At 33.2% G+C, this 27801-nt stretch overlaps 1 protein-coding gene across 1 annotated transcript; it reads right to left on the bottom strand.

The window, feature by feature from the left end:
- On the bottom strand, nucleotides 1–27274 carry LOC128213809 (uncharacterized). The gene is made up of 10 exons (XM_052919865.1): nucleotides 27267–27274; nucleotides 25726–25816; nucleotides 22355–22469; nucleotides 21725–21819; nucleotides 18647–18761; nucleotides 17373–17467; nucleotides 10521–10592; nucleotides 6686–6721; nucleotides 1228–1286; nucleotides 1–288 (listed from the first exon to the last, which is right to left on the bottom strand). The coding sequence occupies exons 2-10, from the start codon at nucleotides 25808–25810 to the stop codon at nucleotides 1–3; spliced, it is 960 nt and encodes a 319-aa protein (XP_052775825.1). The 5' UTR covers nucleotides 25811–25816; nucleotides 27267–27274.
- Nucleotides 27275–27801: the final 527 nt, after the last annotated feature.

Below are 27801 nucleotides of genomic sequence, written 5' to 3'. Positions count from 1 at the left end.
TTAAGGCAAATCCCAAATCCGAAGATTTGGATTGTCAGGGTGTGGGTAACATCTCAGATTCATAGTAGTTTCGAACAAGGATACTTCAGCTGCACCAGGATCATCAGCTTTCAGCCCTCTGATAGAGTTGATAAAGGACGACTTCCCTGTGCGAGGTTCTCCTGTCACAGCAATATTCATTTGGACCTTTTTCCATCCATTGGTGGGCTCTTCTAACTTTTCACAAAGAGCTGTGTATCCCGTTTCCTTCAGTATTCGTTTGTATTCCTCTGTTTCGGTATCCGATATCTGATAGGATTCCATCAATTCCACTTAGACATATACTTAATAACAGTTTGTACAAAACTTTTAATACTATGTTAAAGTTTATGATGGTAAGCCAAAAACGAAATATTGATTTGATAATATCTCATCAGTGTGTGTGTGTGTGTGTGTGTGTGTGTGTGTGTGTGCGTGCGTGCGTGCGTGCGTGCGTGCGTGAGTGCGTGTGTGTGTATGTGTGCGCGAGCATGTGTGTGTATGTGTGCGCGCGCGTGTGCGTGTGCGTGTGCGTGAATAACTAACTGTTCGGCATTACAATAATATCTACGGGAAAAGTCAGTGGGTGAAATTAACCTAGTTCTATACGGTAATGATAACATCCATGTTTAAATGGAGTCATAATTTAGCAAGCGCTAGCTTATCTGGAATGATATTTGAGTGATATGAATACTTGTGTTTACTTCAAACTTCTATTGATTTATAAGGAAAACAAAACCCGGACTGGAGTATTCGTACAGTAGAAACACCATATTTGAGTGAGATATTGCAATGTATTAATGATATCGTTTTGGGTAAAGAACTTCAAGGCACTGTGTTACTTTCTTCGATTTGATAGTGAACCGTTTCGTAAAGACAAGGCTTGGTTGCACGCATTGATCCCTACAGCAACGTAGATCAATCGAAAGATGTACGAAATTATATGTTATCTATTCAGTTGAATTTTATTAAACAGTATTGCACGAATACATAACAAAATGAATGGAAAGGAAACATAAAGGTATTTTAGAAAATATTAATAATTGGTTGTTGCGCGCCATTATGAGATACTCAACCTCGAGCCCCTAATGGACATCTTCGGGAGAGCATAGAATTACGGCGAGTAGCAACCCAGCATTTACTTCTAAGTATATAATATAATATCGATTTGAAGAAAACGATAACACCTATGTTCTAGTTTTCACTTACCACATCAAAGTTATCAAGAATATCACTTCCCAACTTATAATCTTCGTATTCTTGTGTTACTAAAAAATGCAAAAATGATCATTTAACAAAATATGGATACATTATTGCATGTAATGAAAATCCTGCTCATTGCATGTAATGTAAATCCTGCTCAAACTAACTATTTTACTCTTACACTACCTTTTCACTTCAGCCTAAAGCCATGAAAATAGTTAAATTTCTCGAGTTGAGAAAGTCATGGTCAGCTCTTAATGTATGATAATATAACGGAAAAGACAGCCAGTTGAATATGAAACGAAGACCCAGTTGATATGTAACGAAGACCCATTTGATATGTAATGAATACCCAGTTGATATGTAACGAAGACCCAGTTGATATGTAACGAAGACCCAGTTGAATATGTAACGAAGACCCGGTTGAGAGGCACACTAATATATTATGGTGTGAAAATTGTTCATATGTATTTTATGCTTTCCGTTGAAATATGAAGTTTTATCAGTGAATTAACAGCAGTAAAATCAGCATTTCGATAATTCCTATTTGCCCTGTAGTGAAAATAACAACTAAAAGAATAACTTGTATAGTCAATTGTTGTTACTTTTCTGCTTAAAAATGAAAACTTTACATTTGAAACAACAAAATGTCTGTCAAATGAACAATTTTAGATGGAAAAAAGTATTATGTGTTTTCTAACAGACGTGTTTGTAAATAAACAAAACTTACCGATTATTATTGAAATCTTAACCTTTTTTCAACATTTTCTTTAAACTGAATTATGCTCCAACATTTGTTTTGTTCGGACATCATAACAAACAACAAATGCTTGAATATAAATTAAATGTTTTATTATATTTTAGGTGTAATTTTGAACTGTCTAACTTTTAAATGAACTTTATGGTAAATTTACACAACAAACAATCGATTAATCAAATCGCTTTCTTTAAAACATTGCTTCGCCTTCTGAGATACGAGAATACAAACGATGATAGTTTATATAGCATATGGTTGTTGTTGTGAAATAATCCCAACAAAAACACTCCCACGGACTTTAAATGATGTTGTTGGGTTTTTTTTGTAAAGATAAGTTGTTAGAATCATAAAAACAAGACTTAATGTAAAATATTGAGTAAAACATGTTACAGATGCATCGGGATGCAATGACAAACAATTGCTAGAGAACGTTTTGATCCATTACTGGTTAGATGCATCTCAATAATGGGTGGGGGAACCAACAAGGGGGGGGGGGGTGATTTTTAACATTAAACGTAATCATGTCATTTATCTCCAATTTTTGCAATCTTAAGCACAAGGTAACATACTTGAGTATGGAGCGAACATTTTGACCACTTGATAAAAAGAAGTCATCATGAACAAAATATTGCTGTACACAGCTCGAAATGGAAGTATTAACTGTGGCAAAAGACCAACGTCAAGTAAGTGCAAATAATGATTGGCATTAAAAAAGGCAGACATTCAATTTTCACTCAGAGAAAATCCACGATAGTTGAAAAGTCCTACTACACATAGACAATAACAGTATCGACGAATTTCACGATAATGTAGACAGTTTGTAAGATCCTTTCTTTAACATAATACAGTGTAATACAGGAGAACAGTGGTGTTTCAATGAGGTCATTCAAACGTAGTTCAGTAACTTAAGGTAAATGAGCATAACAGACGTATTTAATCAACGTAATCACTGAGTATGTCCGTCCTACTTCCCTTATAGTAATTGTTAACACGCTTAATAGTATCGAACACTGACTGATTCACTAGCAACTTCTTTCTTGCGTCCATGCATGCGTTTATCACCTACTTAAGTCCATTTTGCTTTAAACTTTATTTAAATGATGATTTAAAACCTTGAATCTCTCAAGATTTCAAACGAACTTTGAACCCTAGGAAAGAAATATCTATAGATAGTAACTATCGACCGCCAAACCAATATGATTTTTATGACATTTTAGAAACTGTTTTTATATCATGTTCTTCTTTAAATACATCTGAGACTATTATTTTAGGTGATTTTAATACCGACTTGTCTTCTAGTGCTAGATGTCCACTTCTCAACAAATTAAAATCTGTGTGTGATATGTTTAGTCTAAAACAAGTGATAACTGATTTTACAAGGATAACTGCAACATCGTCTACAACGATTGATTTGATTCTAGTATCAGATCCGGAGAAGATTTCACAAAGTGGTGTAATAGACTTTTCTGTTAGTGACCACTTGATGACATTTTGCACCAGAAAAGTTTCTCATGAATTCTTTGGCAAACACAACAATGTTAAAATTTGTTCCTTAAAAAACTACTCAAAAGAAAGTTTTCAGCAATCTCTCTTGGGATTAGATTGGTCACCAGTTTTATTTTGTGATGATATTAATATTGCTTGGAATAATTTTAAAAATATCTTTGTCTCTATATTGGACTCTATTGCCCCTGTAAAAGAAGTACGCTTAAAACAAAGAACTGAAGAGTGGATTGATTCTGACATCTTGGAATGTATTAAGGCTCGAGATAAAGCTAACTATAATTTTAGAAACTGAACAACTGATGAAAATTTTAACCATTTTAAGTCTCTGAGAAACAAGGCCAGCTATTTAATTATGAATGCGAAAAGGAACTTTTTTTAAATCTTCACTTGAGAGCAATAAAAATGACTCTAAGTCTCTGTGGAAAAGTTTGAAAAACTTAGGTCTGCCTGGTAAAAATACGCAGTGTTCAAATAACATTGGCTTAAATATCGATGGCAACATTTGTTTTGACAAACTTAAGGTGGCAGAACAATTCAATTCATTCTACACCTCTGTTGCCGATAAACTTGTGAGCAAATTGCCAACTATTGTCAACAGGTTTGGTTCAAGTTTTGTATCGAATTTTTATTCTTCGAAAGGGGTTAAACCCAACAGTTTTTCATTCTCAATTACTACAGAGAAGAAAGTATATAAATACTTGAATAGTCGCAGTCCTAAAAAGGATACAGGCCTAGATGGCATACCCTCTCGTTTTGTTAAGGACTCGGCTTCAATCATTGCTGGCCCCATATCTCACATAGTTAACCTTTCCGTAATACAGGGTGTGGTCCCTGATGATCTTAAGTCTGCTCGTGTAGTCCCGTTGTACAAAAAGAATGATAAGACTGATGTTGGAAATTATCGCCCTGTCTCAATCTTGAGCATTGTCTCTAAAGTTTTCGAGCGGGTAATCTATGATCAATTAGAAGAATACTTAGTCCAAAACAGTTTATTATACGAGTATCAGTCTGGATTTAGACAAGGATTTTCAACTGATACCTGTCTGATTCATCTCACAGATTATATTCGCTTTCAGATGGACAAGGGACACTATGTTGGCATGGTCCTCCTAGATCTGCAGAAGGCTTTCGATACAGTAAATCACTCTATTTTATTGAATAAACTAAAAGCGATGGGTCTCAATGAAATATCCATTAACTGGTTTACCTCCTACTTGTCTGATAGAAGTCAGTTAGTTGAGATTTCTGGTAAATACTCCTCCTCAACAACTATTTCCTGTGGTGTGCCCCAAGGGTCAATTTTAGGGCCACTTCTTTTTCTTATCTATGTAAATGACATGTCTGCTGTTGTCGAAAATAAGTTACTCCTTTATGCAAATGACTCAGCAATTCTTGTGTCAGGTAAAAGTAAAATGGAAATAGAAAACCTGTTAAGTAATGACCTGAATATTGTTAGTCAGTGGCTCGTCTGCAATAAACTTTCCCTGCATCTTGGAAAGACAGAGTCTATTCTATTTGGGTCCCAACAACGGTTGAAATCCCAGTCCAAACTTGATATTCAATGTAATGGCCAACCTATTGAATCAACGACTTCAGTTAAATATCTTGGAGTAACCATTGATCAACACTTGTCCTTTGAGTCTATGGCAAGGTCTATTATTAGAAAATCAAATGCAAGGCTAAAATTTCTGTACCGTAAAAGTAAATTCCTCACCCTACACACAAAGAAACTTCTGGTTGCCTCTCTTATACAATGTCACTTTGACTATGCATCATTTGCTTGGTATAACAGTTTGACACAAGATTTAAAGAATAAATTGCAAGTCACACAAAATAAGTTAATGAGATTTGTGTTGAACTTACAACCTAGGTCACATATTGGTAAAGAGCATTTTTCACGTTTACAGTGGTTGCCAGTTGTAGGTAGAATGAATCAAATAACATTATGTCATGTATATAAAATCAACTCCAAACTTTCCCCTTTCTATTTAAGGGAACAGTTTACCCCCATCAATGAAGTTCATAAATATCCTACCAGGTTCAGAGTTAAGGTCGATGGTACAAATAATTTAATGTCGGAATGCAAGAGGTTTGCAATTCCTAAGGTCAAAGGCTTTGGTGGCAAATCTTTTGTTTTTAATGGTTGTAACCTTTGGAACAGTCTACCACAGGATGTGAGGGATGCCAAATCTATTTCTTCCTTTAAAAGCAAGGTCAAGGAACACCTTTTAAGTTCGGTTTAATTAATGTATTTGCTCTCCTTTTAATGCAATTTTACTATAAGTTCATTTATTTCTTATAATTTTTTAAACTGTCATGCATAAAGATAGATATTTCAATTACATAGGTAGTTTTACAGGTCAGTTTTTTCATGGCAAGATTCATATGTGATATCCATATATTTTTATCTGATAAAGCTTTATTTAATATTGTTACTTAGTCACTCTATTTACATTGTTTTGTCAAAGCCGCATATTGTTCCATCATTTTAGCTATTTAATTTATTTATTTATGCAATTCAATGTCTTTCCTTGATAACCACACTGTGATAATTAAGTATATTTTGTTTTAAGTCTTCCTATGCCACACAATACTATATTTTAAGGACCACAATGGAAATAAGAGTTTTATTTAAACTCTTTTTTGTGATATCCTTAACATGTAATGTTGATTGACATGGCTGTATTAACTCATACAGTTTGTTTAACACCTGTTTGTCTTAATTTTAAAATTGCCATGTAAATTGTACATTTTATGTTGAAATAAATCTATCTAAATCTATCTATCTATCTTACTTGCAATGTCCAATGGAAAGAAATGCACACCATGAATTTAACAATGATGAAGGGTTAGGTTTGTACATGTATAAAAGGTTTGTAACTGTTTTTATATTGCAATAGAGTTTCCTTTATGTTTAAAGTTTCGTTGTATTGCTTTTAAAAGATTCGACATCGAATTCTCCTTTAAGTTTGCCAAGCAGTTCTGTGGTTCGCGTATAACATGTGAGGTTTTATCATTTGTAACGAGGCAACATTTTGTCAAACCAAATGTCATCGCTAAAATGCTTGCCTGACGTGTTTAAGAGATTATACATAACTTGTATTTTGTGCTCGTTGTGCAAAATTCCATTATCTCGGGTAATGGGTGCAGAAACTATCACATATAAGTTTAATATTATTATAGTTTAAGAAATTCACAAACCTGCATCAGTAGTTGTAGCTTCTGCGCCGCTCGGCCCTGTAAAGGGAAAGACACCTTAATTTCGCCGGGATAAACTGTGCATTAATATAGAGGTATCTGATTTAATATTAAAATTACACTTATTTAGTACTGATTTGAAACCACAGTATATGCTATTTGCGTTTTCAATTACCTTTGTCGTGTATGTTACCTACGTTTACCCTTCTTTGCCAATCAAATCTGCGCTACTATAGCTATATGTCTTCTTCGTTTTATACCAAAGAACTAGTATTTTATCATTATTAAAATATGCAAATAATAAATATTACAGACACCAAAGCATTATCCGAAAGGTAGCATTACAATATGAAGCCTAAATAAATTGTTTCAAAACAAACACAATCCTTTATTTTCTGGGGGCCATTAAAAGTCTGATAACACCAACCTTTCTCAACTTTATTACTCATACACAAATGGAAGAAAATGAAATCCCGTTTTGATACAGAGATTATAATATTATGTTTCGCTGTTCTTGGAAAACTCGTATATCGCTAATGGTATACTGGAGTCGACAAAAAAATATGTGTGCGAAAATGTATGTCGGTAGTCAGTAATGCTTATCCAGGACAAAATGCACCCATTGACTCGTTCTTATTCTATATAAATGATGCAAGCCTGTTCGAAGTCAATTTTTAGACGCAGTCAAGCGCGACGTGTTATCATAGCTTATGACGCTTGATACGGTTAGGGTTAGGGTTAGCGTTAGGGTTATGGATGTGGGACCATTGTTTATAATTCATATGAATTGTTTCATGTACATGAAGGTAATTGATATGTATGTAACCCGTTGTTTGTTTTGAGTATTGTTTCTTCAATAATGTACAGTCTAATATGAACAAGTTTGTGATTCGCGTTAACGTCAACGCACTTACAAATTGTTTTATATACATGAAGGTAATTGATATGTATGTAACCCGTTGTTTGTTTTCAGTACTGTTTCTTCAATAATGTACAGTCTAATATGAACAAGTTTGTGATTCGCGTTAACGTCAACGCACTTACAATGTAGCTTTATTATATAATGAATAGTATCATATTAACGAGTTTGGGGTTTTAGGTCCGCAACCTTTCAACAGCAGAACTATATTTGTAGCAGATTTTTGACAGCGTAGTGAATTAATCCTATACTATAATCATTGTATCTTTACACCTGTATTTACCCGTGTCTAGACGATGTAATATGCCGGATCCCAAATTTGTATTCATAACCATGACGTAATATGTGCGCCAAATCATTTATTTCGAGTACAGACACTATTCGGCTCGTGTTTAATTGCTGCTTATGGGATAGAATAAAGGTAAGGTCCACTTTTTAATTGACTGTTATTTCTACTATAGATTGATTAGATATCAATAGACACATATACATTTAGGTCTTAGCGAATGCTAGTTGAGTAGAATGACTGAAATATCATTTGAATATCCCTCTCGCTGGTAGAAAAGTACGCCATTGGTCATACATAATGTTTCGTATAAATAGAACAAATAGTTTCAAATTATAGAGCACTTATGTATTTTTGAACTGGATGAATATACTTATTTAATGCACTAGAGGTATACAATGACCTTAGTATATAATGACTGAAATTAAACCACACAATAATAACCAAACGAACGTTTGAATAAAATTCAAATGGAGCATTAGGTAAGCAAGGTATATTACATTTAATTAAATGTATGGATGGACACATAATTGCACGCTTACAAGATTAATATGCATAATCACATTTCGCCTTTTTAAGTTTCAATATCACAAAACCATTCAAATATTGCGCCATTTTAAGGCCCTAATGTTAAAGTATAATATTGGCCTAGTTTTATTCAACCAAGCACGTTCAATATGTATATGACTCAGTCGCACAACTATGCATATTTACCATATCGGCTAACAATAATATAGTTTAAATAAGTTTACCTGTATTCTGTATCATGTTAGCAAAAGGCCGGTGAAATTGAGGAAATAAATAATAGAATAGAAATAAATTATGGGACATTCTGTGTTAATTATGTATGCTGAACAACAAAATTTAATTTACTAAAATTATCTGTTGATATGCGTGAACAGATTGGAGTGATTTTGACAATTTTAAGACATACAATATTGTCCTCTTAATTTGGATATGTAAGAATAATTGGGAGAGTATCTCACTAGTAATTAATGTGATGTGCTTTTTTCTTTTGCGTTAATTACTGGTATAAATACATTTTAGAGGAACTAAGAACTGCCGTGGTACGTTTTATTCTTATTTACTGGCATGTCCCATGTATATGTATAACACAGATAAATCGTATCATGTTCAATGCTATTTCGCTTTAAAAAACACTGTAGTATTCGAAAACAATTGAATCAAGCATGGTCGTAAATTTTAACAAACTATCAATTGAAATAAGGTTGCTTCAAATATGATAATACTATACACATACCACAAACGCAACGAAGCGGTTTTCTATACGAAACAATATGTATGACCAATGGCGTACTTTTCTACCAGCGAGAGGGAGATTCAAATGATATTTCAGTCATTCTACTCAACTAGCATTCGCTAAGACCTAAATGTATATGTGTCTATTAATATCTAATCAATATATAGTAGAAATAACAGTCAATTAAAAAGTGGACCTTACCTTTATTCTATCCCATAAGCAGCAATTAAACACGAGCCGAATAGTGTCTGTACTCGAAATAAATGATTTGGCGCACATATAACGTCATGGTTATGAATACAAATTTGGGATCCGGCATATTACATCGTCTAGACACGGGTATATACAGGTGTAAAGATACAATGATTATAGTATAGGATTAATTCACTACGCTGTCAAAAATCTGCTACAAATATAGTTCTGCTGTTGAAAGGTTGCGGACCTAAAACCCCAAACTCGTTAATATGATACTGTTCATTATATAATAAGGCTACATTGTAAGTGCGTTAACGTTAACGCGAATCACAAACTTGTTCATATTAGACTGTACATTATTGAAGAAACAGTACTGAAAACAAACAACGGGTTACATACATATCAATTACCTTCATGTACATAAAACAATTCGTAAGTGCGTTGACGTTAACGCGAATCACAAACTTGTTCATATTAGACTGTACATTATTGAAGAAACAATACTCAAAACAAACAACGGGTTACATACATATCAATTGCCTTCATGTACATAAAACAATTCATATGAATTATAAACAATGGTCCCACATCCATAACCCTAACGCTAACCCTAACCCTAACCGTATCAAGCGTCATAAGCTATGATAACACGTCGCGCTTGACTGCGTCTAAAAATTGACTTCGAACAGGCTTGCATCATTTATATAGAATAAAGGTCAATGGGTGCATTTTGTCCTGGATAGGCATTACTGACTACTTATGTCTTACAAAAACCTTTGAAAAGATCAAACAGTTTTTCATCATTCTTATTTTCCTTGATGTTGGAAAATAGCAACCATTAAATAAATGTATACGGGTAAATGTTTTAGTCGCTGTTCCATGACGGTCATAATTATTTTTATTATTAACAATGTACCAAAACCTATTAGAAGATAGTTAAAATGTGTGTTTACAGGTCAACTTCCATTAAAAAGGATGTTTTATAAATAAAAGTAGGCCAAATGATTGAAATCTTGAAAGCAGTCTCCCTCGAGTCAGTCTCGAATTATTTTCCTGGTTATAAAGGATTTTATTATTATCAACCTTAACATTTTCCTATTAGTCTTCCTTTTCGTTTTGAGTCGTTGTTATTCAGATGATTCACTTATACAAGTACAAAATAAACTTTGATAAATACCATCCTCGGATTCGCTCTCATCTTGAATGTCCAGCGACGACATTGCTGTAGTCGCTTCGTCATCTGATTTATCTGTAACAAGGAAAAATAATGGTGTTGTTATTCGTAACTGTAAATCATTTATGTGTTAAGGGTTCCATTTGGGCCATTTACAGAAAATATAGCGGGAGTACCTCTGCCGCAGGCAATGGAAACCCTCACTTAACTGTTTTCATTTATTTGCATTTTGCTCCTTCTTCCCCTTTCCATTAAAAGGCATTGATACATACCAAATTAGGTATGGATGTAAATTAACGCCACGCTTTTGTCTGTGGGTTGTTAGCGCCACAGTGCGGCACTTTCATTTTTGGATTAGCTTTCATGCCGGATATTCATGTTATAATCGCGGACAAGGGTATCAGTTTTGAAATAGATTTTGAATGAAATTCAGTCCAACCGACTGCAACATAAATATTTGAAATTAATACACATGACCTCCAAGCATTTTCTGGCAGCATATATCTATAGATAGTTTTTTTTTTTTTTAATAATGTTTTAATAATTGAGCTTATTAGTTTACTTATATTCATTCTACACTCCTCCCTCATTAACCCTTACCTTTTAACAAATACAGACACCCTGTCGTTTACTTCTGACACTAGTTTAACAAGTAAGAATTGGTGACAATTCATGTAAATGAAATATTAATGATAGTTATAACTATGTCAACACCGACAAGTTGGTTCATTGTGAGGAATCACATGACATAAACGGGGTTTTCACATGGTTCACCACGGGACAAAACCGATGTAAATACAAAAAGGTGACGTTTATTCCTAAATAACTAAATTCCTTGTATTTTAACGAAGCATTTTTGGGCTAACATTTCAACTGTTTACAACAGCATATTTAAAATTCACGTTTACAACATCTTTTCTTGAAAATCATTTGGAATACTAGTTTTGGGTTATATACATTAATGTCACAATTGAGAAATTAATACAAACTATAAAATAGAATAAAATAAGCAAGTTTGTAAAGGATACAAATTAAACATAGTAAATTTTAGTTAGGATTTTTTGAAAATTCGATATTTAATAACAAATAAAATTCAAATTAATTTAGTTCTTTCAATAAATATTATAAACTCAAGTATAAAATTACCGACAACACACTTGGGCCTAATAACTTCATACATAATAAGTAGATCACTACCACATGATGACCTCTATTGATAATGTATACTAAGATTTCAATATGGTTAACATGATCAAGATATTTACTACTATCATTCACTTATAGATTCATCCACTCATGTTATTTTGTTTCTTCACTCTCTTTAGCACAAAAAAGGTCATACCATCGGTTTTCATTTAAAAAATTGAATCCTGGAGAAAATATCGTTGACATTATGTATAATATTCACACGCATTCATGTTCAACAATCACATCTAAAAAGGAGACAGGAAATGACATCCACTTAGTCTTATAGTGAATTATCAACTCCGTCTCTATACTTTACTCTATTAAAAATGAACGCGATCAATATTTTCAACCTTACGGGAAAGCAGGGAAGGTCGTCATGAACATGTATTCGATACTAAATCCGTTCTGTCTATATAGTCCTTTATATTAACGGCTTTCTGACCAACGATGCCTTTCTGGGGAATTTGTCTCATACCTGTGATTGCCAAATGGCATTATTCGACAATGCGTTCCCACCTATTCTACTTTATGCTTTACAAAACAGGGCGAGGGTGAGCTTATTATGAAAAAAGGTTTCAGATTGATTTTATAAACATCTTCTGAATGCTAAGAGAAACACTCCTAAGTATGGCGACTTTGGTCGATTTCCTTTAAATATTATGATTTAGAAACGCATTCTAGGATTTTGGTATAAGCTAACACTCAACTTTACTACGCAATGTTTAATGTTCATGTGTTTATGGATGGTTCAGTAACCGAATTTTATGCAACTGAAATTAAGATTTTATTTCAAAGTTAATACAAACTTTGTTCAAACTCTAGGAAACTTTAGACTTTGAACTAATCATTTACCAATTGGAAAAGACAGATGTATTGGTGACGAAATCAAAGGGAATGTTAATGATGTTCGTTGAATGAAGTTGGTGAGGAATTTCAATATATTTTACGCGGAAAACAATTTAAATGGGATATAATGATACCTACCAATTGTAAAAAGTCATAGTATTAATGTTTTTTTTCCAAAAAGAAGTGTTTGAAATAGATGCTTTTAAGCTGAAAAATAATAGCAAATGTGTCAACATTATATATCTAAAAACCCTCCTTACAACTATAAATCAACCATGTTTCAGAACTAACTGTTTGTTTTCTACAAATATAATTATGATAGATTATCACTAGAGCTGTCACAGGAATAACTAAGACCAAATACAGCCTTGACACAGGAGTGGTAAACTATAGGCTATACTATCGTCAAAATTGGTCAATCAATCATTGTAATCAAAGTCCAACTTGACCTGTACCAATGTACCAAACATGATTGTACTCGCTTAGATCTGCCATAAATTATAACCCGGACACCGTTCAAAAAGTGAAAAAGTGAAGGTTCAAAAAAATTATAAATCAAAATAAACGACGTCTTATGGGTTTATCCTTACGTATTTGCAAACCCTTTTAGCTTCAGGGCAAATCACAATCACTTAATTTTGCTATTTCGATTTGCCTTGAAAGACGCCATTTCAAATTTATCTATGTATTTAACCTGGGGCGTTTCTCCATATTTTTATGAATAAGTAAACATATCTTATATCATCTTAATCAATATAGGTCAATTGGTGGTTAATGGCACCCTACCGCTGAATAGGACTTTGACCTTGATCTTTCACCTATTAGTCTTTTAAGTAATATAGGTTAACTACTTGTCAAGAGCATATTTGACCTAGTGACTTTACATTATTTCCTAATTATTGTTCGCTAATCAACTTAAGCTATGCGAAAAATGTTTACACGTAAGGTTGTCTCGATTTGCAATCCGGATCCACAATGTTTACAGCATGAAATTCAAACATCACTCATTCAAAGGCATAGTGACAAAATTCAGAAGAGCCAGACGAATGAGCAATGGCCATCAGTGGCGTACTAACAGGTAAAAAACGCAACCACGTCAATCATCTCGTTAGAACAGCCAAGCGAAAGAAACATGACAAACTTGCTTCGAAACGTCGGGAAAGTACCTTCTGTTTGTAAAACTATAATCAACAATAAAAAACACAATAAGTATCTTTTTCCTATTGCCTCTGATGTTCCATCGCTACAGGGTTTTGAAAGTTCCCTTCAATATGTTCTTGCCATAAAAAAGGTTCTAAAAACTGGCAATATAATCGGACAGGACTCTGTCAAGATCTATGTTCTAAACGAAGAATCTTATCAAATTGCATAGCCCCTCCGATACGCTTTTAACTACTCTTTGCGCTCCTTTTAAGTACCAAACCAGAAGAAATTGTGGCATGTCAATGTTATTCACGCAATATATCGGTAATTGTCGTCCAATACCGTTGAATGTATTAAGTAAGGTTATAGACATAATTTTCCATAAATACATGTTTAACTCCGTCATATTGAATATTAAATACTTTAATAAATCTGTCAAGTATGAGCCGATCTATAAGGGCTTTGTTGAACAACTATACTAATAATCAATTGCAATCACAACTGATTAAAGTATAAGATGCAATCCTAATCCCAAATTAGATTTACCACAATTTATATTGTTTTAAAAGTCGACAAAAGGATGAATAATTTTCGAAAGCAATGGTCCTATAAAGGATACCGAGTTTCATTTGAAAGAAATGAGCATCAACACCGGTATTTCTACCTTTTGAGTCTATTGTACAACACAGTAAATCTTTTAGCATTCACCAATCATTTAATATGTTTGTGTTTTCTGCTATTAAATACAGTGACGGTTACAATCTTGTAACCAGTAATTAATACTTTCCATAAATGCATTATATAAGTAATTAAAGTAGTTAAAGTAGTTAAAGTAGTTAAAGGTTTATCACTTAAAATATATGTTTGTTATATATGTGTATGTACTGATTTTGAATAAGAGTGTCACTTTAAAATGTTGGTTTGATATCTTACTCCAAACGACTAATTAATTGAATCTTTAAAAAGATCCAATTTTACGTGTTTTACCGAGTTTTCGTAATTTTATTTCAATGTAAATATTTAAGATTAAAAAACGCCAACATTTTATACCATTACAGAGATCCAAATGAAGTCTCAATGTTGATATGGCTGTTATTGTGCAAGTATAATGCTCTAAGTTTAAGTCAACAGTATATTTAATTGCATGGCATGCATCTATTTCATTGTGTTTTTATGTTAACATGCATGAATGATCTCTTCAATGTCAAGGTCAAGTAAGTTTAAGTACCGTTCCAAGGCGGTACCTAACAATTCTTGATAAACATACCAATTATTTAAATATATATATATGTTTCTTGTTTGTGAATTTGTGTTCTATGTCTTTGGCGTTGCCCATTACCACTAAACCGGGTTTATGTTTAAACGTTTTGCTACTGAGCATGTTTCTGTAGCTTTTTGCATATATATCAATATCAAAATAGAATAAAATATATGCAAAAATGGGGATATCTTGTATATTCTCTTTTGAAAGATAACTATGGCATGTTAATTTCCAACATGATTTTAGAACTGGTTATTAAGATTTATATTTTCAGAACTCATATATCTGAACGGTAACCTATAGGCGGATCCTGACCATGTAGGTAATAGAGTCAGGATAAAAAAGAAAACAATCCACTTACACATGATAGTAATTGGACCTTTTCCTTGACAACAGTTACTTGACACCCTCTACCCTCGTTATTGAAATATATAAAATGTTGCCGGTGTAGTAACTGTTCTAAAGCTCACTTTTCGAGATTGTCGGTAATATTCTTTGAGGATATTTAAAGCTCAATTTGGTTAAAACAGTGTTGTGAAAATATGTGGGCTTTGTGGTTTTCAAAATATGGTCTAATGAACACTATGTATGCTTACTTATAACTGAACATGGGTTTATTTGAATTTAAATGGGCTTTATTGTCTCTAAAATGTGGCCTATTTGACACTGAAAGGGTTTCATAGTGCTGCACATGGGTTTGTTTGGCTCTATATTAGCTTTATATTGCCAAAATGGGGTCAAATCGGCACGGTGTAGGCTTATGTAGAGCTGCACAAGGGTTTCTTTGGATCTATATGGCTTTTCGGTTGATAAATGTGGTATTTAACACTGATAAGACTAACTTAGAGATGCACATAGTTTGGTTGTTTTACCAACTTAATTAAAGACCTTTAAGTTAATGATTGACTGTATACAAGCACTAGCATTACATTTGCTGGTAAAAAATCCTATATGGGCTAATTTGCATGGTCCTGAATTTAGCAAAAATACTTATCACTGGCATTTGAGTGGCTTCAATACGGTTAAAAAATGGTTTCGAGAAAAGTGTTATGACTGTCTGAAGGGTTAGTTACAGCCCAAATGCGGCAAAATAAGCCCTGGCCTGGCTTTCGTAGAGCCCATCTGAAGTTTGTTTGATAATGAATGGACTTCACTGTACATTACATTCCATTTTTAGCTTTCATTGATCCCCTCTGTAGTAAGAAATATACAAAAATGAGCTTTATTGCAGCCATTCAGTGTGTTGTTCAGAATCTTTTGTGGAATTTGTTTGGCGCATGGAGGAGCACACAATGAGCCGTAATTGGTTATGGGGCACTCAGTGTGCTGCCATACGCTTACTTAACACGGAAAAGACCTAGGACAAACTGATTTGGGGTTGTTTGGTACTAGAATATCAACACATTAGGTTGTACTAAGTTCTTCAAATTATTTCGATTACATACATTACAAAAACACTGAATTAACAAAACATCTCGGAACGACAATTCAGAAATCAAGACCGGATAAGTTAGGACGAGATTACCGTCATACTGCATGAAAGTATCGGTTCATGTCAATCTCTGAATATGTGCCATAAGATGAAACCATAGTTTTGCAGTCTTCAGCACATTTTTCAAATTGGCATTTCTTGTCAAAGATTTCCTCAAACAATGATAGCGACGGAAATGGAAATGCTTCAATGATGAGGAACAGCTCTAGACGACAAAATCAAACAAACAATCTGTAAGAACTCTTTTGAAGACACAACTGGTAAAGAGTGATATATATTCGATAAACTTCAGCTGGAATTTCAGGAAAACATAATGAGAAACAAAACCACCACTGCAAAGACAAAGAAATTGAGTGTCTAACATACCATCAGAAGTTACACAACAAATACGTTTGCAGACAAATGGCATTTGTTATTCCTACAAACTATGTAGCCAATGGCCATATCACAATATTTTGCCAAAACTAATGCGGCAATTTATTTCAGATTAGTATTGTATGAAAACGTAACGTCATTTCGGAGAAAAACGTCATATAATTTGTGTTCCGACACTGTGCGCGCTTATATTGTTGTTTTTTTGAAAAAGCGAAATATTGTTTTCATTCCTTAAAGTCTCTTTAAAAGTATACAATACATCAAAGTAATACCTTGCCTCAGACACCTCATATATGTTTTAAACTATAAGCATCTATTGATAGAAACGCATATAAGATATTTTTCCACTTTTAATTTCAGAACGTTTTGTATTACCATAACAGGTATTTCATAGTTGGTATACTTGTTTTGATAGTCAATAGGTTTTAAAAATGAAATGTGAACTTTTTATAGACGTTAACTCTAAGACGTCTAAAAGTTTTCTTGAATCCCTGACGTATACGATCTTATATTACTCGTACGTAAAATTGTATGTATACGCTCTACACACCTTCAAGGGCCACATAATTCATTGGCACGTAACCCTCTGCTTGGAAATTCTGGTGTGTTGGGTCGTAATGTCGTGCGTAACACCATCCTTCATATCTGGAATAAGGTACCGTGGAATGACAAAAACGACGGGTGCCAAATTCATCAGTGCTGGTTTCTTAGACAAATTGTATATATAAAATAAAATAAATTTGTCTGCTTTTCAAATTCTAAGTACAAGTTCATAATATATTATTTGTCTTGTCACTCGCATATAAATTGGTCTAATAACAAGGTACCGTGTAAATTTTAGTTTATTAAAACAATAGACCACGTAATATTTGTCTACAGTCGGTAAGTCACTTGACCGCAAAAACGGACTATTCTAAAATAACAGAGGAAAAGCGCAAATAATGCTGCAGAATCTGATTCAAAGTCCGCCAACAGCAGCATCAGCATTGGCTATCCCTGAAATTATTACACTATGCATGATAATGACATTGGCAACGAAACTTGGTCAGAAATTTTACATGTTCATTTACCCCACCCGTCAATGCTGAAAACTGTGCAGCAATAAATGATATTTAAATCCTTCTTTGTGCTGAATAACAAAGCCTCACTTACAACAGAAATGAATTTTCTCTTTGGCGGTAAAGTTCTAATCATCCAACAGTTTATCCTTTATTGCAACATAAATCGATTTAACATGTGGCGATTGTTTGTCAACACTCGTGATGTTGAACTATTCACCTATGTTGAATGTGACTTGCAGAATAATTGTATCACGACAAGATACTGTTTGGTAACTGATCAACGTTTACTCACTTTCAAAAACGTTTTGAATTTTATTGACGTATTTAATGGAACTTCTTTGACTACAAACGTATTGAATGAAATTGAACAGTTTTGAGAACTTTTTAAGGCATAATTAAATACGGGTACCTTGCGTGCCGAAGTCACCATGGGAAAAATCATTGGTCCCCCTTTATAACAGGTATTTGGTAGTTAAATGGTAATTTTTCGTGTATTATTAACAAAGTAACAGGATATATAGAATATTAAGTTAGTGCCGTGGATTGAGAACCCGATAAATTCCTCCGCCTTGCAATATAAACTTCCTCCATCCACGGCACTAACCTAGTACTCTCTATATATCTGACTTTACGACTAACGGTATCATTTCCAGACTGTTTTCTACAAAGGTTATTGCGTGATTTCTATCAACGAATACATAACCATAATTTAGCTCAAGCAATAGTATAATCTAAACCATTTAGGAAATAATTATAACCTTACTTTATATTGTTCTGGTCTTTGAGTATTAGAACGTCGCCTTTGCGGAAAGAGAGATCTTCATGATCTCGGGCATCGAAGTCATAAAGCGCGTAAGCTCGTTTCTCACTGCAGCTGTCTGGAAAAAAAGGAATGATCATTGAGATATTTTCTATATATGTCCTTATAGATATGCAGAGAAGAGCGGGGTTCATTTCGAGGGTGTTTTGATTTGACCTCACCTTACCTTAAATGAGGTATTTCTAGTTCTCTTTGGTTGGCTAAAACAGTATCACCAGAAACACAGAATACAAAGAGGATATAAGTTTGTTTCAGCGTAAGACCGTTATATTTTTCAACGAACATGCACCAAAAGCTAAATTTATTAGGTAGTCGCACAGCCACGAGTAACATATTTACTCTTTGTGTTCACGAGGGGATATATATTGCGAAAGAAACTTATGCCCTATTCCTTAAAAGATATATAAAGTCAGGTAACTAAAAATGGTTACATCAATATCAACGCATCTCTTTTATGTGCATAAGGATAAACAGGTATAGTTACATATAAGATGAAATTAAAAGGTTACTACTCACTTGAAATACTTCCCGTTTGTTACGACTCTTTAAAGATACGATGCAATGGAATTATGCAGTCAATCAATGTATTATTGTAATGTAACCAAGAGGAAAAACAAAATAGAAAGACTAGAAACAAGATATAATTATGCTGTCTAATGTTCTTCGAGATATCAAAAAAATGATATTTTACAAACGTTCTCTTTTATATCCTAATTAGCTCGCAGAATATTGTAGTTTTCCATGACATTAATGCCCATTTAATCATAACTTTATCTCACTTCAGTATAATGTCAATACAAATTATGAATGTGATATTTATTTACATAACTGTACGACTATAATAATTTACAATGGATAAACATATATTAACAATCAATGCTTTTACAATAATTACATATAGAAATACTTCCTTGAAAGATGATAACAATATACATGGAAAATGAATATTCATACTCTAGAAATAAAATAAGACTCATCAAACAGAGCATTTAACTCAACATTAAAAGTTATTTGAAAAAAATACAGAGACAAGCTCAGTAGCCGAAAGTTTAAACATCACACCCCTTATAATGATGTGTGTACGTATAAGAACATGCCAAATTGGTTAGAGGATACACACAGAAGACAGGAAGCATGCATAAGAGTGGAAATGGATATTAAAGGGAAAGGCTAATCAATTAATAAAGATGATAATGTTACTTGTCATTGCACATATAGATACTGTTATCATATGTGATTTTAGTAAATCATCAAACTCTGTTGCTGGAAAATGAAAATGATTTTAAACGAAGTTGTTCACAAACTCTTCCAATAGACCAAGTGTGGTCAAGATATGTCAATTTTACTGAAATTATTCAGTTTCAACCATTCTTCTAATTTTAGTAACAGTGACCTTGACCCTAGGGACCCCTAACGCAATCCATCGAAAGGTCTCCATAAACTCTGCCTTTAAACCAAGTTTGGTCAAGATATGTGACTAAAGTTATTCAGTTTCAATTATTTTTCTATTTTTAGTAATAGTGACCTTGACCTTGACCCTAGAGACACCAAACGCAATTCCAGTAAAGGTATCCATAAACTCGTCCTTTATACTAAGTTTAGTTAAGATATGTGAACCCTGACTAAAGTTATTCAATTTCAACTGTTTTCTATTTTTAGTAACAGTGACCTTGACATTTACCCTAGCGACCCCACACGCAATCCCATGAAAGGTATCCATAAACTCTTCCTTTATACCAAGTTGGGTCAAGATATGTCAATATTTATGTAAAGTTTTTTCATTTTCAACCGTCTTTCTATTTTTAGTAACAGTGACCTTGACCTTAACTCTAGGGACCCAAAACGCTATCGAATAAAAGGGATCCTTAAACACTCTCTATAGACCAAGTTTGGTCAAGATATGTCACCCCTTACTGAAAATATTCACTTTCATAGGTGAGTTCACGCCGCCTGGCCGCCCGGCCGCCCGCCCGCCCGAACAACGACGTTCATCATTCTAATAAGCAGGTTTCATTATGTGGGGAATTTAGATAACTAGGTAGATAATCTCTTTATACACATAGGTATATAAGAAATATATGGTTTAAAGTAGTTAAAACTGATAATATAATCCTAAAAACTATTTATGAGCAAACTTTGTCGGATTGTTTAAACGGGGTTTACGTTTCAACTTTCGACTACTGAGCTTGTTTGTGTAGTTTTACATATAAATATTATAATATCGGTAAAAGAAGCTGGGTGTCAAATGTTATGACCATGGCTTCTCTCATATCTTTGATAATGTGGCCAATATTGATTTTAAAATATTTTGTATGAATTAAAGGTAGACTATTAAATACTTTTAAACAGAATTATCTTGGTATTATCTTCAGTTTTAATTTAATGGTATGCCAGAAACAAAACACCTAGAAAATAACGATATTGCTTATTTGTACTATAAATGATATAATGTTTGAATTTGAATTTGATATAGAAAAAGAATTTCATTTTATTTGTATATGTCCATGGTATTCTGGTGTAAGAAAAAGATATCTTATACACGTTGGCATGATATATGAAAACATGTATGTATATGTTAACGATGTACACTGCACAAGTCTAAATAAGGTTCTGTTCGAGTTTTTTCCAGTATGGTAACACAATTTACCTTTCATTTTAGATTTAATACATATATGATACTAAAACAATACGAGGTATTATCAAAGCTGTTGCCATTGGAATTGGTAAGCGGTGTCGAATATTTACGACTGTCGGCCGCTATTACACAGTAGTTGTGGTCATAAATGATACATCTGTATATTTTCGGCATTATTAAACACCCCTATCGTTTATCGTCATTAAAAACCTAACGCGTTTCTGACAGGTTATTAACTATATATCATTTAAATATTCATATAAAAAGGGCTCGTTGATATTCTAAATTCGACAAACTAATAGGCATTTACAATAAGACGTTATGAATAACTGATATATATGATTTGATATCACGTTCGTGTGATTATATACACACGCTCAATATACCTTCAGTGGCCACATAATTCAATTGCACGTAACCCTCTGCCTGGAAATTCTTGTTTTTTGGGTCGTTATGCCTTGCGTAACACCATCCTTCATATCTGGAATAAGGGACCTTTGAATGGAAAAATTGACGTGAACAAAATCGATCAGTGCTGGTTTCCCATACAACTTGTAAATATAAAATTAGAAAATTTAAGATTTGAGTAAACCGGGTTTATGTTTAAACTTTTTGCTACTGAGCTTGTTTCTGTAGTTTCTCACATAAGTATTGTTTCCATAAAGAAAGCCCAAATTGTGCAAACTTCAAAATGTATATAAAATATAATATAAGTGCATGTTTATTCACCAAATCCCTTTGTATGTGTTTCGTGTATTACATATGTATTTTCCTATCTTCATTATTGGAGGCAATAAAAGTATTGAATTGAATTGCTTTAAACCTAGATTTTATCTGATTTTCAATTTTTAAGTATGAGTCAAGACTAAATTGTTTATCTGATTTTACGACTAACGGTTAATTTCCAGACTGGTTTTTACAGAGTATGGCGTGATTTCTATCAACGAATACATGACCATAATTTACCTCAAGCAATAGAATAATCTAAACCGTTTAGGAAACAATTATAACCTTACTTTATATTGTTCTGGTCTTTGAGTATTAGAACGTCGCCTTTGCGGAAAGAGAGATCTTCATGATCTCGGGCATCGAAGTCATAAAGCGCGTAAGCTCGTTTCCCACTGCAACTGTCTGGAAAAGAATCAAATGATCATTGAGATATATTCTATATATGTTCTAACAGATTCGCAGAGAAGAGCGAGGCTCATTTTGTGGGTGTTTTGACTTGACCTAACCTAAACTTCCTACCTTAACCTTAAATGAGGTAGTGCATGTCCTTTCTGATTGGCTAAAACAATATCATTAAATATACTGAATACATTATCCAGCTAGGACATGTTCAAAACAGTTTAAATTTTCAAACTTTAACAGAAATGCATGTTTAATGGGTTTTTTTCTAAAATCGCTACCAACACTCGAATAAATATTTTCAACCCGAAAACTTGCAATTTGGCCTAAAACATCTGTGGGATGTTGTTAATTAGCTTTAAAACTGTCTGAAACTGTGTTATGTTACAATGGTAGTATAAATCTTATTCAAAGATTTTTGGAAAACAACTGGAAGATATGACTATGAACTACATAAAATGAAACATTTTAAATAGAAAGTATTGGTGATTTGTGAAATGGGAAATACAATTTACATGTTATTGCAGCTTGCATGGACTTTGCACAAGTCAATTTTGATCTAAAGTTTTCCTATATTTGTCACAAAAGAGAAACAAACAAAACAAAATGTTATCATTTCTTTGTTTCTGTTAGCCACTTAGTTTCTTTGAACTGAAATTGTCGCGAAGAAAGCGAATTTCTTAATTGTTTTATGTATACCAATTATGTATAGTTAACTTTCCCGCCCAGAACCATTTAAACATCAAAACTTTTGTACTTTGTATCTCCGTCTGTAATGGACCCAGATGTATCCGTCTGTAATGGACGGAGATATCTCCTTCTGAACGGAGATCTGACATAGTTATTAAGCACGTGTGCTTTCGCGGGATTCTGGGCGGAGATGGTAAGATTATATATATATATAGCAAGGTTACGTTGTTGAAAAAAAGTAAAAAACTTGACTTTACAGAACTTTCGGTACTCTATTTTAAATTAAGTCGATATAACCATTTATTTACGAATTAAATTAAAAATTGTGAACATTGACTTAAAAACATGAAATTAAAATTACTTTCTTAATTATTCTTTCTTCTTTATTCAATACAAGCTTTCCAATGTTGGTGAAACATACAATCCAACTAAATAGAAATGAAACTTCACCACAGATTACCATCGTTTATATCATTACTCAAAAACTAAAAACGTCATACATACTTATAGTTTTTGGACTAGGGCACTTGTGGCCTTGTTCATAGCCGTAATCGCGATGTCTGCATTTTCAAGCTGAATCTGGGGGTTCACTGACGTAAAGTATTCATACGCTGTATTTTGATTTATCCAAAGCGTTTCATAGTTTGACTAACTATTTATAACAAATCTTTAATCAATATCAAAAACGATCAAAAGCAGATAGATAGTAGATAGTAGGTTAATAGAAACACATACCCTAAAGCAGACTTTTCAGTTTTTGTTATTATTAGGCATTTCTGCAGTAAAGAACCAAAAACTAGTACTTTTCTCAAATATATACAACATATTACACTAAAAATACTTACGCAAAGTTATTTTCTAATTATCCTTAACCCAATGGTTTCTTTTATCCACATGCATCCGAACAAGTTTATATAATGGTCAAATTTTAATGATCTACGCCCAATTAATGTGGTTTTTATTTGCAATTGTTAAAAGAATGGGTATGAAACTATACTCGTTTTATATTTTGCATTGGTACGGGATCTTTAACCTGTTTTTAACAAAATCTAAAATTTTACAAACAATAACTTTCCAGTAATTCTTACACATTTTATTTGAGAATACCGTGCACCACAAGATCAAAGTATCCACTTTAACCATACGTCATTTGCTTCAAACTTATGCTTTAACAGCTTAAAATGGCGTAAATGGAACACCCTAAAATTCTTCCATTTCGTTACCAGTTTTGGGGACTTTGAAAAAAGGGTTGAATTGAATTGCCCCCCTTGTGGTTCTTGCTACTGCAAATTAGTCCGCATTTTGTAGTTTCCCTGACATTAGTGCCCATTTAATCATAATGTTTTCTCATTTCAATGATCGGTCTTTACCAGGCAAAAGTGCTGGACACAGTGCCCACCGACCATCTTTGTTTATCTGAGAATATACATAAATATACGACAATTATGAATGTGATAATGGTAACTTTAAGACAAGTACGAATGTGATATTTATTTACATAACTATACGACAATAATAATTACCAATATATATACATATGTAAAGAATAAATATATTTACAATAAATTATATATAGATTTACATTGAAAAACTTAATTTGGTGTGAAGTGGCAAACAACACCGAAGGTGCACAATCATCAATTGATCAACATTCCGCAAAGATTCCTGACTCAAGGTTAACAGGTTAAGGATTTTTGATTGACACAATTACAGAAATGCCCCTTTCTACTAACTCAATGGCCATAACTCTGACTAAGTGTAGTTGGAAACGCAACATCAGATGCAAAACCTCATTACCTAAATAACATTCTGTCAAAGTATTGACTCTAGGTGAAATAGATTTGTAGTTTTGAACGCAACAAGTGCACACTGATTACAGCCATATTCACAGATGAACGGACGGACGGACGCATGCACGGACGGACAAGTGCAAAAATATATGCCCCAATTTTTGTTGGGGCATAAAAAATGGAAATTGTAGAGCTCTTTGGAAAAAAACACTCCAAATTCGTGTTTTTGCGAAAAGAATGAAATTATAATTGTTTTCATACTTCACTCAATACCACTTTCTTGTGTTTGCCTTTACGGTAATTTGCTTAAAATGAATTATTTAGACTATAAAATGTCATTTTACATTTCATCAGGAGATACATATTTAGTCCATGGTGACATTATGGGCTTCCGTTATATTACCAAATATTTTATTATCCACGTTTTGTATGTTTAATCGTTGGAAGAATGTTGAAATGTCACAAAACACTGTTAAAAGAATACATATTTTTGTAGTTTTAGATAACCCAGAGATGACCTTAGTGGCTAGATACCACTAAAGAAAATTCATTGATATTATTTTGTGAGTTGGCCGATTTGCGCGCCAATTAACACTGATAGACATCATCACAATGTACACAAATGGGGCTATATTGATGAAATACAGAAAGAAATTATAGAACCGGAAAAATTCGCAAGTATTCGTGCACTGGCCAAATGTTCCTAACATTGATGAATTCCGTACTTAAACATAAGTAAAGTAGAAAAGGGTACAAATGTATAATCGTATTGAACAAACCTTGTAAAGATGTAAACTTCGTGCCGCAATGTAAACAATACCGCCAGCTCTCTTTAGAAAGTTCACCACATTTGCGACAAAACATTTCACCCTGAAGAGAAAATTGCTTTTTATTTTTACACAAATGCATGATAAACAGTATTTAAGACAATTATACAAAGTCAGTTGTTGGTCCCAAAGTAAATGATAAGAGTACGTGGTACTCCGGTAATCCAATTTTCCGTTATTATTCCGTCAATGGTGTAGAAAACAGCTTTTATAGGGTGCACAACTTCAAATATATGTATAGGTATGTGCGTAAGGTATGCATAGTGACTCCATGTTATGTTTGTGTCATTTGAAACGTATTTATGTTTAGGAAAAATTAGGAAAAGAAATTGAACCGAAATTTAAAATACACCGAAAACGGCATTCAATGATGCTAAAATTATGTAGGTACACCAGATATATAAGAAAACTAATATCATTGCAAAGGGCACGACAAATTTTTTAGGTCAATCGTACATCAGACGTAAGTTTGGAGACATCTCAGTTGTTTATTATAATTATTTTCCCCATATGATAAAAATATATGACTTGGCTTTAATTGTCACCAGGTCGAAAAGTTTGACTAAGAATTTGAAAATCGTGATGATTCTTGTCTAATTTTGAATATTTCATAACGTCACTTGCGTCAATTTATTTTGATATTGGTGAAACGGATGAACACTGCAAAAACTGGCTTCGAATCGAAACAAAATGCAGCTGCCGAATTATGTTGCGGCCCGAATCGAGCTTAATGTAAAACTTTTTCAATGACATCACTCATGACGTCATACAAGCACCCGTTATAGAGGTTATTTTGAACAAACTGTTTTTGCATTTTCGTGAAATTTAACAGCCTCTTTAAACATAAACGTTTCTTCAACTGTTCCATCCATCATGAAATTATCTACATTAAAATCAATCAAATTATCGTTGCTTATTTTGTTTTAACTGCTTTACTGCAGATTACAGTTTTGCAATGTTGCCAATATTGGCAAAACTTTTTCTACGATTTCATTGAAAAAAATAGTTCCGTAGTAAGTATGCCCCGCCCCTTGGTATTATTGCGCCCAATAACAGGACAGAAGTATCGAACAAACGCACGCGATATCGATGGGAAATGTCATTCCACTTTATACTGAAATAAAGTGCAATTGATAAACAACAACCATCATTAAGGAATGAAGTGTGAATGTAAATATTTAAGTTTAAAAAAAACAAATGGAGGGATAAAACGCTGCACATTTCCCTTAAGTAGTTTAAAATCATCATAATATATCATGGTTGCCATTAATGTATCATTCTTTACGTCAACTTACATTGTTGCATGCATAGAATTCAACAGATGTTATAAGTAGCATACTTCCTTGTTGTGTATAAAGTTATATTTATGGCAAGGTTAAATGTCGTGAGTTGTACTATTTTGTTTTATATCTTATACATATATAATACAAACGTATACAATGCGTAAAACATATGTTTGTGCCAAAAAATAAGCAAACGCAAAAATAACTTACCAACGCTCTTCACGCGTTGTCATACCACGGAAGTTAAATCAGATCACTATGGAGCAAACAAATACATTGGCGCATCGGCAATCTTCGTATGAACTCGTAGGACCAGATATCCTATATACGGATAAACGCAACGATCGATAAACAGGTAAGCTGTTATGAAGTGACATCAAAAGGATCAAAAGTACGTCTTACAGAGTTGCATTTATATTTGCATACGTGACATAGAGGAGCGAATCGAACTTAACGATTTCTCTTCTAGAGTAAATAATTTAATGTTTACTTAACTGATTAACTAAAACAGAAAAGTTCTTCCGGGCCGTCTTTAACTTGATTTAAAAACTAGATATTGTTAAAAATGTTTTCCAGTGGTATTTTTAAAAAATTTAAAAATCAAATTGCTAATATATAAAAACTGTGTGGACTTCCTTGTCCTCTCATCTGGAAATGATTACTGTGTTTAAAAACAATGATTACTTTAAAAAATCATCAACGTTATTACAAATGATTCTCTCTGAAACACTCCAACGTAATTCAT

The sequence above is a fragment of the Mya arenaria genome, chromosome 13 (assembly GCF_026914265.1).
Source record: "Mya arenaria isolate MELC-2E11 chromosome 13, ASM2691426v1".
Taxonomy (NCBI): domain Eukaryota; kingdom Metazoa; phylum Mollusca; class Bivalvia; order Myida; family Myidae; genus Mya; species Mya arenaria.
This window is presented reverse-complemented; position numbering and strand designations above follow the sequence as displayed.

Coding starts and splice junctions, on each gene's coding strand:
- LOC128213809 (XM_052919865.1), bottom strand. CDS start 25,810: ATGTTTTGTCGCAAATGTGGTGAACTTTCTAAAGAGAGCTGGCGGTAT. Junction 22,470..25,725: donor GAAGTTTACATCTTTACAAG/GTTTGTTCAATA, acceptor ATTCTTTTCCAG/ACAGTTGCAGTGGGAAACGA. Junction 10,593..17,372: donor GAATTATGTGGCCCTTGAAG/GTGTGTAGAGCG, acceptor TCCTTGTTACAG/ATAAATCAGATGACGAAGCG.